The sequence below is a fragment of the Copadichromis virginalis genome, linkage group LG7, assembly GCF_057382275.1.
Source record: "Copadichromis virginalis isolate Kocher_CV1m ecotype Utaka linkage group LG7, C_Virginalis_male_GT1.1, whole genome shotgun sequence".
NCBI classification, from domain to species: Eukaryota; Metazoa; Chordata; class Actinopteri; order Cichliformes; family Cichlidae; genus Copadichromis; species Copadichromis virginalis.
Genome location: NC_140624.1, coordinates 44,594,200 through 44,607,871, shown reverse-complemented (window position 1 = coordinate 44,607,871; position 13,672 = coordinate 44,594,200). Strand labels below are relative to the sequence as shown.

Genomic DNA, 13,672 nt, shown 5'->3' with positions numbered 1-13,672 from the left:
AGATGTACATTAGGGTGCACACTGGTTATGTGGATTTGCTATATGAATATGCTCAAGACTCTGTTTGAGCTAAAAAAAACTTGAAATATATATATCTGTATATTTTAACATAGATAAAATGTTTTTGGATAACAAACGAGTCACAATTTAAACACTGTTTGAATAATCAAAGAGATATTTATAAAGGGCAGGTTACAACAGACATGCTTACAGGGAGCTGTGTTGTCTCTTTTGCATAAGCCACACCAGAAACGCTCTGTGCGGATAGCAAAGTCTGCGCTGTGGGAGTGTCTGGACCCTCCACGCCAGGATCTGCCGCACAACCTCGCACTGGTCCCCAGGGCCACGGCAAACTTGTAAGCCCTAGTTCGGCTCCCGAAAGAAAGATGCTCGAGTTGTTCTTGTGTCCGACAAAAATTAGTTCTAATATGTTTTATTTTTAATGTTACTGCGTTGAAGTTAGCACAATTTAAATTCAAAAAATTATTAGTCTCTTAAATGAACGGCATCTTGACGGGGACTCGGTGAAGGGCTTAAAAAACGAATACATTGTTTTACATCTTGTGCACTTGGATACACTTCAATGAAACTCGAAAAGTGGGACACACAATATGGAAATGATGACTTGACATTTGTTTGGGAGGAGTGTAAGTATAGAGAGGAGGAATTCCTACTTCCCATTCATGTACTCTGCAATGTGCATTGTGTCCTTGTGACATGTTTACTTTTTTTCAAAATAAATAGCTGTGAAAAAACCCATCAAAGTTGAGGTAAGTATTCACCACAGTATCGTGTTTTTTTTTTATTAGGGTCAAATTTCTCTTTGGGTAAAAATTAAGCCAACATCCAAGTGTCAAAGGTCGGTTCTAAAAAACAAGTCAGTCCCTGAAGCTTATTTGTGCCACAGATGCTAATTCAGTGACTGCGGGGGTGTGTAAGGAATGTTTTGGGAACTGTCTGATCTTAAAAAACTAACTTTGTTGTTACATTACAGCAATATTGAGGAAAGATTTAACGGCTGATCATGGAGCAGGATGAAGGTCAAAGGGAAAGTCCCTGCCACGCTTCCGGTTATACTTCCATCTGGCGTAGTCATCTGGGTTATTTTGCACGTACAAGGAGTTGGGGCCTTTATGAAATTCTTTTCTTGGCTGGAGGCATTAAGAAATACTAATAACGATTAGAGGGGTTGTTGACTCCTCCTTGATGTGCGTAAAACAAGAACTTTTTCTTTTAGAGTTTCTGTCTGTCGAGAGTTTCTGCTAATGAGAAAACCTGTCGGAAAAGTCACTCTAAAACAAAGAAAAGTCTTTCCCGCACAATACCTCATCCGAGGGTGTTTTAATAAAATTATTTGGCGCCGATTTCTGAGTACGGGCGCTGCGCTTTTTTCATGAGGGTTATTTATGGTTTTTTTACACATACGAGGTGGGCAGCCTGTAGGTTACAAGCAGATAGAAAGTCCTTCTTTTGTCATTACAAGCGCTTACCTCCACCCAGGCACTGGATATATATGTATATGTATATATATATATATAAATAAAATGCAATCCGTTACTAGTCAGATAATCTTAAAGGTTTTTATTTTATTGTGCCTGTAATATAAGAAAGTAAAATACATCCACTATTGAAAAAAAGAAATAGTTCTTTTCTGAGAAAAAGGATATCAAGATCACATTGTCATAATATTTAAACAGAATTCAAACTATGAGTTTGTCTGTGGACTGCACTGACTCAACAGAAATCTGCTGCGTCACCCCCCTGAACTCTCCATGCCCCAGGAACCCTCCCTCTCTGATCCCCCCAGGAACCACCCCTCCTTTTTTCCTCCACCGGATGCGATTAGTCACACATATGGAATCGATAAGACACTTCCGGAGTACTTCCGGTAGGGTCAAAAGGTCAAGGCTGGGGCCATCAATCAAATTTTGACACAAGCAGGGTACCTATTTTTTCACGTAGTTGGCCATCCATCAGTCATGAACAGAAAACATAAGAGACGTGGACTCGACTTATATTTTTGCATGTATGTGTAGAGTGCATGCTGGACTTAAAAAGGTGTTTTCAAAAAGGTAAAAAGTCTTTCTTTTGAATGTCCAACAAGAAGTCAATGTTGAGTCAATGTTAAGAACTCTAACCAACAAGATCCAAGATCCAAAACCAAAGATGATGAAAAAGCATAAGAAAAAAGGAATCCTTATCTGAGCAAGTCACATGAAAAAGAAACTTTACCTGTGGTCATGTGAAAAAATAAGTACACACTTAATGCTTCCATAGTAAATAAGAGGGTAAGTATAAACCAGATGTTGCTGATCAAATGCACTTGATGGACTAACCATACAACGGTGAAACTGAAATAAATGGATAAATAAATAAGACAAATAAGAGTTGCATCTCAGATCCTGAATCAGTTAGCATATTGTTAGAAAACAGGACTCTAATTCCAATTCACTTTACCATTGGAGAAGATATATTTCCATTATATACTTATGTGGTTCTGCCTAAATGAAGGTGAGATGCCCTCATGTGGCTGTACCATTTTGGAGCTATTTGGTGTCCCTTAATAATTCATTAATTAATCTAATGGATTATGACACTAATTCTAGTTCTTCTATCTATCCCAGAACACAAATAACGTTTTTTAAAGTTGGGATTACAAAAACATGGAGTGTGATCTCATTACATTTTAACATTACTTTTGAATTTCTTCAGCATCAAATAATAAATGTGGCACCTTATTGAAAAAATAGATGCAAAGCTTTGACTTCCAAAAGTACAGTAGATCTTTGGTCAATGACATATCTCTTGTAGTTTTGCCTATGTACACCAACATGGTGGATTTAAAAGTGGATCAAGATGTGACTGGAGTGCAGTTTGTGGGTTTAACAATAGTATTACATAATATGATTAAGAATTACAGAAATCAGGCGACTGCGTCACCACTGAAGACATTTCTTTATCTTGTGAAACTCTTGGGTCGCTTTGAGTCATCAGTTTTGCAGCATATGGCTGAACATGCGTAGCGAGTATAGCCTTGTACACTTCACAGTTCATGCTGTTACTTCTATCAGCGGTCACATTATCAATAAATGCTAGTGACCCAGTTTCACTGGTACCCATACATGCCCATGCAATAACATTGACTCCAACATGTTTGACAGATAATGTGATATGCTTCAGATCATTAGCTGTTTCTCTCCTTCTCCACGATCATTATGGTGCAAATTTGTTTTGGTTTCAGCTGTATAATGTTTTTTCCAGAACTGTGCTCTCTTTTGGATGTTTTCTGGCAAAGTCTAATCTGACTTTCCTATTTTTGGGTGTAACCAGTGGTTTGCATCTTGTTCTAAAACCCATTTGTATTTACATTCCTCCTTCTTCACTATGTTAGATGTTTTGTTATCTGTTTTTCTTGACCATGGAAACAATTCTGTCATCATCCACTTAAGCTGTTTCCTGTCATGTTTTAGGCCTTTTGGTGGTGCTGAGCTGCTCACTGAATTTCTTCCTAAAGTTGTTGCTGTTTCTCTGGTTTTTCAGTCTTCATTTGCACATTCTTCCCTTTGGACCTCTTATTGAGTGTTCCAGTGGAAAGCTACCAAAGGTTGGATGCTTAGAATCAACTTATCTGCTTAATTTTTTTGTGAATTATCGGGGGAAAGACATCACATGGCCATGAAACTGCTTGTCAGTCAATTGCTCAGTTGCATTTGAGCCTCTGAAAGTGGCTGTACTTTCTAAACAGTTAATGCAATACATTTGCTAAACCCCTTTAATTAAATCTGAAAGTCTCTACTTGAATCACATGTTAATTGTTTGATTTAAATCCATTGTGCTGGTGTGCAGAGGGTATTACAAAAATTGTAATTTTCCCAAAAAACTGTTTGACATCTTCCTATTCTCTTTGCACATCTCATAATGTTTTCAGTACAAATATAAAAAAAAAAATGAAAACACTTTGCACACAGTACAGTGGAAATTTATCCTTTACGTATTTACAATCGCGCTATAAATTAATCCCTCTCATGGCATATATTTTAATAGTGCAATCATGGTTTATTAGGGTTCTTATTTTGGTATTTCCACATTCTAGACCATAACATCTTGTCACAAACGTTGGAAACTGCTTTCCAAATACTAAACACAACGAAACACAGCGTGCAGCAGATCTCAGGGTTCACTTGAGTCACTTGAGCAATTTGTCTTCAGCGCCATTTGGCGTTTAGCTCTTGGTATGAACACGCCCATGAGCACCACATGGTCTGTGCTCAACAATAACATTGGCTGCAGAGCAATGATTTGAGGGGTCTGAGGAAATTCGTGCAGACCATAAATTCAGCTGTCTGGTCCGTCCTGTTTTCCCTGAACTTTAACTGTGGTTGTCGCTTTGTGTGTGCGTGTGTATGTGTGAGAGAAGCAGGTGACCCTAGTGAAGGTGTAAAACGTGTCTCCCGGTTTTCTATTAAAGCTGTGTAGTGGGTATATAGTCGGCTAGCTTGTAAGCTAAGAGTGGCTAAAATGAACTACCAGATGAACGGTTTCATTAACAACAGCAGCTCGGTTTACGATGAAGACTGCTTCCTCTTCTCTTCTGAGTCAGTTGGAGAAGGACACCCCGGTAAGTTTTAACGTGCCATTCCCTGTCTGTGAGGTAGTTTCCTCCCTCCTCCTCCTTGACCATAATAATTAGCTTAGCATCCTGTTAGCCTGTCAAACAAGGTTGGGTACCGCTGCTAGCTTGGCATGTCTGAGTGGAGTTTATGGAAAAGCTAGAAATAATAATTTCAGTGGCTTGTTTAATTTACTTTTGAACAGTAAAGTCAGGGAATATTAAGTAAAAGGGACACAAAGAAGAGGACACGACGTGATTTAAGTGAATGTAAAGGTTGTTTTAAAAGGGAAAGGGCTAAAAGTTACACTGGCTGGAGCAGTCTAATTTCGGCTAAACTCTAAAGCTGAATAAAACTGATATTTAGAACGTTTTAACTCAAAAAACATGAATGAAAGAATGGCCTGCTCGGATTCTGTTTTGTGGACTGTTAAACAGTTTATACAAAATGTAAAGTTTCCCACATACCTTACAGACTCTACCTGTAATCATTTATACTCCTTAGAAGTTAAGGGAATAGTTTATTTGAAAGCTCAAAGTCACTGTTGCATGCTAGCTGCATGGCGGCTAGCTGGTATGCTAACACCACGTTATCCCGGACTGTTGGTGCTTGTCAATCACATCCACCCCATCTCTCCGTCAGCAGTCAGATGTTTTATCCCGTTGGGGGTGTTGGCAATACACGCAAATTTGTGTTTATTTAGGACCCTTGGCTACCTTTTAGCACTGCATCATATCATAAGTTCAGACAGATAATAATGCTTAATTTGTCGGAGATGTTTAAGAGTTGATTTGTCCTGCTTTATCGCCACTTTTCAAGTCGCACACTGACACCTCTCCTAAACAGCTCAAACAAAAACCTAACTTAATAAGCTTAATGAGGCTCGGGCCTGTGGCAGGACTGCTTTTGTGTTGGCTAATTCACTGTAAGGGCTTACTAGAGCACTTAAGCCATCATTAAAAACGCTGTGACAAGACTAGTTAAATCTTTTCAGTGAAAAGACTTACAAGAAGCCAAAACTGAGGTCTTGCATGCTTTAATTGAAGAATTATTGAGCAGCTTGGGACACAGTGTGCTGCAGTTCTCAGTCTCATACTGGGACAGCTCTGTTGCAACAGATAATAGGCTTACCAGTACTCCTAAATACAGGCACTGCAGGGGCTAGTGCTCAACTCTGAGGGCAAAGTAGTCCCGTTTACAGCCTTTGCAATTAGAAAGGAAGAAAAACTGCTTCAACAACCTGAAAGCTGAATAGTCTGTTTGTAAATCCTGTCACACCGGTTCTAAAATTTGTTTTTTGGAAATGTTGAAGTTGAAGACCAACACACTATGGTTGGTCTTATACTATAGTTAAAGGCCTCCAAATATGTGGATATGGAGTTTAGGCTATGGGTTTCAATTTCTTTGCATTCAAGCAATCAAATGTGGAAACTACATCATGAAAGGGCAAGCACAAATATCTTTGCATCTGTTCTGTATTGAAATGATTTTTGCTTTTGTTACAATTGATTGAAAACTAGTCATTATCCAGTCTTAAGTGGCAAGAAGTGTAAAACCTTCTCTTAATGATCGTAATTATTAATTTGAGACTTGGCTTTTTATAATATGCATAATTTAATGTTTCATTCATTTAATTATGAAGTAAAATATCAGCTGTTATCGTCATTTTACCAACCAAACTAAGGAATCGCATTAAACTGTTGTGCTTATTTTGCTCCACAGATAAAATCTGTGACCAAATCAGCGATGCCGTGTTGGATGCACACCTCAGACAAGATCCTGATGCCAAAGTAGCATGTGGTAAGTCAAAGAGGCAGGGCAACCATAAAGGCTTTTTTTTTTTCTTCTTTTTTTTTCTTTTTTCTTTTTTTAAACTATGGCACATGATCCACTGTTGAACCATATCTATGCAAAATTGGGCATGTTACAAATCTCTGAAACAATACCAGTCTGAAAATGTACTTTCTTAAAATGTTGTTTTTAGGGGCTTGTATTCAAATGATCTATCATGTGCTTTCAGAGTTCTGCCCTAGGGTGGGGTTTAGGTGCAGACATGGCAACAGTTGTTAATGAACTGCATTTTCTTCAGGCCATTTTCATTGCTTTCACTGCATATTGTTTTGTTTTTTGTCCTCAGAAACTGTTGCCAAGACTGGGATGATCCTGTTGGCTGGGGAAATCACCTCCAGGGCTAATGTGGACTACCAGAAGGTTGTCAGGGACACAATTAAACATATTGGCTATAACGACTCTTCGAAAGGTAAGATCAGCTAGCTGTGAGTTTAGCTCTGGTTCAAATGTGTGCAGTTGTATCCAAAAGGCCAAAGAAAGAAAAGTAATGGTAACTCTCTTCTCTCTTGGAGAAAATTACAGTAAATCTTGAAGTCTGATTATTACCCTTTCATAAAAAGACTTGTGCCACCACTCTGGCTTAATGCCACTGATATCATGGACGTAGGCTGAAAGATTCTTGAACTTTTTTTTTAAAATTATTATCAACTATAGTTGGTCTACAGATCTTGTTTGCACATAGTGACAAATTCAGTAGATGCAAAATTTGTCCTAATACTACTTTATTTTGACGTATAATGATAAGCTGAAACATTTTACTGAGGCTTATTTTGGGGGATTTATAGGCTTTGATTACAAGACTTGCAATGTGCTGGTGGCTTTGGAGCAGCAGTCCCCTGACATTGCCCAGGGCGTTCACCTGGATCGCAAAGAGGAGGATGTCGGAGCCGGTGATCAGGTCAGCTGATTCTTACATTTTGTCTAGAGCCAAGTAACTGAAGCCAGAAATGTAGCAGTAATGTACTTTAATGATTTGGTAAATCATTTAATGATTTGACACATGACTGCAACTGTGGCAGGGTCTGATGTTTGGGTATGCCACTGATGAGACAGAGGAGTGCATGCCGCTTACCATTGTCCTGGCTCACAAGCTCAATGCCAAGATGGCTGAATTGCGCAGAAATGGAGAGCTCCCCTGGCTCCGCCCCGATTCCAAGACTCAGGTATGTGGTCAAAGTATATTTACAGTTTGGAGCCAGTTCTTTAAGTTATAAGTGTAGGTGGAAGCTAAGTTTGTTTATTTCCTTCCTTTGTTCGGCTTTTGTTTTTCCTCCTCTTCAGTTTGTACACTTATGGTTAGTTGGTAATTGGCTGTAACCCTATTTCTGACTGTACTGAATAATTTAGACAGTATTTGCAGATTTAAGTGTGGTTTGAATGTTGAGTTCCTGCTTTGACATGCTGTAAAAGGGAAATCTTAATACTGTGTATAAATAATGAATGGTAATATTTTATATTCTGTGTTTAAAGTGCTTGGTGCCCTCTGTTCCTGTTTTGGTGCATTTGCTGTTGACTCTTGTACATTTTTGATGCAGTTTATAAAGTTTCACTCACACAGACGGTGTAAAAGTTGGATGGGTGGATGTAGCTACCATGATGCCACTCATTAGTTCTGGAAGTCCAGCTTTGAAGCCTCAAAATATTTATTTATTTATTTTTTTTTTTTTTTTTTGTAAAACCTGATGTGAGGAGAGGGTTTGACTGAAACTGCACACTCATTGGCTAACAACTTGGTAGACAAGTCATGCCATGGATTATCCTCCTTTCTGATGGGATGTGTTAAGACAGTTTACAAAACTGACTTGTAAAGAGTACATTCTCACTTGAACATGTTGACTCTTAGTCTTTCCTGTGCACCAGTTTATCTTGCATAGTAAGCAGGTGACTGTGTTGAAAAGCTAAACGCAACAGCCTGAGTTCAACTCCAATCAAAGGTTCACTGCTGCATGTCTTTCCCCCTAATCCCTCATTTCCCCACTACTGTTATCTAAAGGAGAAAGACCAGAAAAGCAATGTGAAAAAAGAAAGCAGTCCTCCCATAGGCCAGCTGCAGGTATCTCCACCTGGTGGACCTTAAAAACATTGCAGATTTAAAGCTTTTGTGCACAGGTTTCACTTTTCAAACACAGAAGCTACATCATCTTTATACAATTTATATTTATAGTTCAGATAAAATTGGACAATACTGTCTGTCCTACATTTTGGGAGCTCTGCAAGAAATGAAGATTTGTGTTGTGGGTTTTTATGCTGTTTTTGGAAAGATACTGTTAGCTAAAAGACATCCTCACATTAACTATCAATGCTTTAGCCACAGGCAGTGAAAATATTTGTGGTAAATACAGATGCATGTCATTATTATTGCAGATTGTTCCTGCAAACTGTTTTGCTTACGTTTGTTCAAGCCTGTGATCATACTAGCTGGAGCCATCACCTGTCTTTGTTTTCTCCCTCAGGTGACTGTTCTGTACAGGCAGGATAGAGGAGCCATGGTACCTCTGCGCGTCCACACAATTGTGATCTCTGTGCAACACGATGAGGCCGTAGGTTTGGATGAGATGCGTTGCTCTCTGAAGGAGCGGGTGGTGAAAGCCGTGGTTCCCAGCGGGTTTCTTGACGATGAGACAATCTACCACCTGCAGCCCAGTGGGCGCTTTGTCATTGGAGGACCACAGGTGAAACAAAAGCTGTAAACCTTTTGAAGGCAGCCATGCTGTCACACTAAGGTCATTAAACTTTCTAGTGAGATTTAATGGACTAATACCTCCACCTTTACTTCTGGCAGGGTGATGCTGGACTGACCGGGCGTAAGATTATTGTCGATACTTACGGGGGTTGGGGAGCCCATGGCGGTGGAGCTTTTTCTGGGAAGGACTACACAAAGGTAGACCGCTCTGCAGCCTACGCTGCCCGTTGGGTGGCCAAATCTCTAGTAAAAGCTGGGCTCTGCAAGCGTGTCTTGGTCCAGGTGAGTACACAGTATATCAGTTTTACTCAATCTAAAACCTGCATATAATGGGATTTAAAACTCAGCTGCCTCTAGAACTGAAGGTACTCAAATTCATGGTTTTACATCTCACAAAAAGCAGTGTTTACAGCTCCCCGTAGACAGTCATGCACCAGCTTGTCATCTATTGAATTCTGCTTGTTGGTTTAATCACCTTTTAATGTTTTCATATTTAATTTGTCTGCAAAAACCTGTTACCATTGTACATGCATCATTGCATCTTGCTCTGGATTTTCATTTGCTGGTATTGGATTCCTGTGCTTTCTAAGAGCATAGAAAATATTTTCTGTGACTGCCTAGACTTGAGTTGTTGATCAGTGTGTACAGTATGTGTTGTAAAATGTACTCTACAGTTAAAAAGTTCTCAATGCTGCTCTATTGGGAAAGCAAATCAAGTGGTGAGCAGTTCTAACTGGTCTCTGCAGCTTGTCCGTAAGCTCACTATTCCTGGGCTTAACTGCAGCAATGATCAGCTCTGTATCATCACACTCACAATTGAATTGGAGAAGCTTTTTGACTATAATCAGTGTACTAAAGCACATGTGGAGTGCTTTGGTGTTAAAATGTCTCTCCTGTCATTATTTTTGAATGATGTGTTTATGATTTAACAATTGTTTTAGGTATCCTATGCCATTGGTGTTTCCCATCCCCTCTCTGTCTCAATCTTCCACTACGGGACCTCCCAGAAGAGTGAAAGGGAGCTGCTGGACATTGTGAACAAGAACTTTGACCTCCGTCCAGGAGTTATTGTCAGGTATTCTGTGACAGTATCAGGTCTTTGCTACCAAACCTGCACTTTAGTTCTGTTTTATTAGGATCGTTGTCATTTGGTTTTAAACAAGAGGCATAAAAAAGCTAGTCATGTAGTCTAAGCCCTTAGCTGTACAGGCCTAGAAACTGGTCTGAGCATCTGGCAGCCTACGGTTACTACAGAGAAAAATGTGGATTCCTTGACCAGCTGGCAAGTAGTTGGTAGGTGAAATTGGGCACAAAGTAGGTGGTTTTACTTCTCTATATTTCAGCAGTGAAACTGGCATTCACCCAATCAGATGTTATTCCCTCTCTCTTGGGGTCTGGGGCCTAAATGTCAGAAAACTCTCAAAATGGAACCTAGTCTGTTAATGAGGTAAAACATTGGCATGTGTATTTGAGTTATATGATATAACATTCCTCTACAATCTTGTGTTTTTAACATCTCTAAACAACAAGTTTCAGCTATTGTATGTTGTTAAAACCGTTCCTTTAACCAAACTGCATTTGTGATGCCGACTACCAAGAGCAGAAATGTTTAGCTGGCGAGTCACTCTATTTAATTCTTGTTTCAGGGATCTTGACCTGAAGAAGCCCATCTACCAGCACACAGCAGCTTACGGTCACTTTGGTCGTGACGTCTTTTCATGGGAGGTGCCAAAGAAGCTGATGTACTGAACACCCCCCTCCTGTTTAATGGGCCTTGTATCTGTCATCCTTCTTCCAGTCTTCTCCCTTTTTAAAATTCGTCCTCTCACAAACAGCCACACTTTGACAGCCTTTGCTACATACAAAATGCCCTTTATCCACATGTTGGTACACATCCCTGCAGAGAAAAAAAATGGCTATTTCAGTTCAGTTGCCAAGACCAGAGTTTAAGCACTGCGGCCAGATTCAAATAATTTCTGGTGCATTTCTTTTTCTTTTGCATAATTAATGGCGATCATGTTTCCTGGCACACCTATGGAAAGAGTGCACCGATTTGTATGTCAGCAAATCTGGTATTATTGACACCTCCATATTAAAACCATACTTGCATACAGTAATGAAAACACTTCTAGTATTCCACAACCTTCAAATTCAGAATCTCACTGCAGTGTAGTTTTAGAAGTGATCAGTGGAAATGTTTTGTCTAACTTGACGGTAACTACACAGTACAGAAACGTCTTCTATTCCACTTGCACTCCTTTTTAAAAAAAAAAATGTATATTTTTTTTATAAACCTCTTGATGGCAAAGATGGGTCAAACGCTACAGTTTTCTATTTATTTCTATTTTTGTTTGTGCTGTCCCTTCAGGCCAGTGTTTTCTGACGTTTTACAGAGAAGTCAGAAGCTGCTATGATCTCGTGGTTATGTTGGGCTGTACCTCGATTTATTTTGTAGGCTTTAAAACCATGTGAATGTTACAAATGATGTTAAATGTGTCAACGTTCTGCTGACCAAGATGAAGGCACAGTACTTGGCATTACCGAGACGGAGTCTGGGTGTATTACAGAGAAACCTGGGCTCCGTCACCTCTAAGCAGGGGCTGCCTTTATCTCATGGAAACACCGTACTTAAATATTTTATGATGGTGTTTGAATGTGGGACCTAAGTTTGACTAGCAAGGAGGGACAACTGAATGTTTGTCAAGTAGATTTTATTTTTTAAATTCTGAAAACTTTTCCCAATCTTGTTGCCTATCCTGGTTTGTCCCGCCTGAACTCAATGGGAAAGTGGAACATGAAGAGTAAAGCTACATCACAAAGATGTGAGCACCGCACAGCTTCAGTTAGTAGTTTTAAGGTTACCTAAAACGCATATTGCATGTACAGATGCTGTTAATCGAATGCAGAAGTTGTAAAAGAAGCTTTTCTTTTAAAATATTTGTTTTTAAAGCGATGTATTCATATTTAATGCCATACATTGTGGGCTATGATTGTGACAAATCAAATGTTTCCATGAGAAACTGTTCTGAGATAACTGCTGTTCTTTTAAAGAGACTGATACACTTTTTTGCTAAAACTCTAGATTGTTCATGTATGTGTGATTGTCAGACCCTGGCTAGATTCAAACCTGAGGCTTTTATGGAGTTTTTGCCTTTAAATGCTTTTCCTGTTGCACTTCTCACCTAAATGCTGATTCAACTCAGGCTTGCAGCATTTGGATGTTCCTGTGTTGGTTATTGGCAGGTTTAAAATATGCCTGCATCATGCAGCTAGATGGTGCTGTGTTCCCCAAAATTATAGTGAAGTAGGTTTTTAGTCTGACTCCTGTAGCACCACCTTGTGGCTCGTTGCATGTACTACAGATTTAAATTGCTCCTACAAATCTGGCAAACATGTCTGAAAGAGGGTTAATGTTCCCCTCACCTTTGTTCAGACACTCCCACAATAGTTACGGTCATCCTGCAGGCTTTATATCTGGCATTTGTGCAAAAGACTACTTGCGCTTATTGACATCTGCACCCTCACACACAACCTCTGACAGAGGGAGGGAGAGATCAGTTGTAGACGACTGTTTTAATCTTGCCGCCGAGTGGAAGAGTTGGTGGGATAACTTGCCATGTCCAGTGTATTTATTTCTAGGTTGCTGTCTTGTGAGTTGAGCAACCCACAGAGATGCAGGTGTCGCATTTATGTGACTGCGTTCATTCAGACTTGGCGCATGCTTAAAGTGATATATTAATGTTGCAGTGTTTGGTAAGATTTTATTTTTTCATCGTGCTCCTTCAGGCATGCAGCAAACGCATCAGGATGCAATCACAATAACAGGATGCTGTGGCTGACGGGCTAATGTCACACTGGTTATTTAAATTAAGGAACCTACTTTTTAAACTTTGTCTCCTCTCGCTCATCCACAGATGGAGAAAATGGTAGTTGGTGTTGTACAGAGAAACCAGCCTGTTTACATGTCTCCTGTGGACGATGTGTTTGAGGAGCACTCCCTCCCTTGTTCAGTTTTTGTTTTTTAAAATCATTTAAGTCTGCCAGCAGTTGCTAAACATGGGGGGTAAAAAAAAAAAGTGCCTTTTCTCCTCTTGCAAATTTCCTCTTCCCCTACCTCAAAGTACACAACTTACCATTTTGACCCTGACAACCCCAAGGCTAGTTTCTGTCTTTGGCGTTTCCGAGTGTGATTTGTTGTTGACTTTCTCTTAAACTGTTGAAATAAAATGCACCCTTGCTTTGTGCTTACAGGCTGTGCTTGTTTTATGTGAAGGGCTAACTTCAACATCTTTAAACTGTGCTGCTGTAGATGACACTTTCATGTTTTTAAATAAAGCAGAAGTGATCCTGTCTGCGAGGTGGTAAAGACGAACACTTCCGGTCTCTATTTGTGCTTTATTACTTCTTCCAAACTGCTGACTTGAAAGTAGGAAGATGACTAAAGACTAAAATATCTGCCCACCCTACATTCAGCAGTCGACTCAAACACTTTTACCTCATTTGACTTCTAAATCTCAAACATAAGTCT

General features: G+C 39.6%; 1 protein-coding gene across 1 annotated transcript; it reads left to right on the top strand.

The window, feature by feature from the left end:
• The first annotated feature begins 4,264 nt into the window (after positions 1–4,264).
• mat2aa (methionine adenosyltransferase 2Aa) lies at positions 4,265–13,392 on the top strand. Its single transcript, XM_085463591.1, has 9 exons — positions 4,265–4,618; positions 6,333–6,410; positions 6,748–6,870; positions 7,247–7,359; positions 7,481–7,624; positions 8,915–9,133; positions 9,244–9,426; positions 10,086–10,219; positions 10,791–13,392. The coding sequence occupies exons 1-9, from the start codon at positions 4,519–4,521 to the stop codon at positions 10,891–10,893; spliced, it is 1,197 nt and encodes a 398-aa protein (XP_085319717.1). The 5' UTR covers positions 4,265–4,518; the 3' UTR covers positions 10,894–13,392.
• Positions 13,393–13,672: the final 280 nt, after the last annotated feature.

Coding starts and splice junctions, on each gene's coding strand:
- mat2aa (XM_085463591.1), top strand. CDS start 4,519: ATGAACTACCAGATGAACGGTTTCATTAACAACAGCAGCTCGGTTTAC. Junction 7,360..7,480: donor ATGTCGGAGCCGGTGATCAG/GTCAGCTGATTC, acceptor CAACTGTGGCAG/GGTCTGATGTTTGGGTATGC. Junction 9,134..9,243: donor TTGTCATTGGAGGACCACAG/GTGAAACAAAAG, acceptor TACTTCTGGCAG/GGTGATGCTGGACTGACCGG.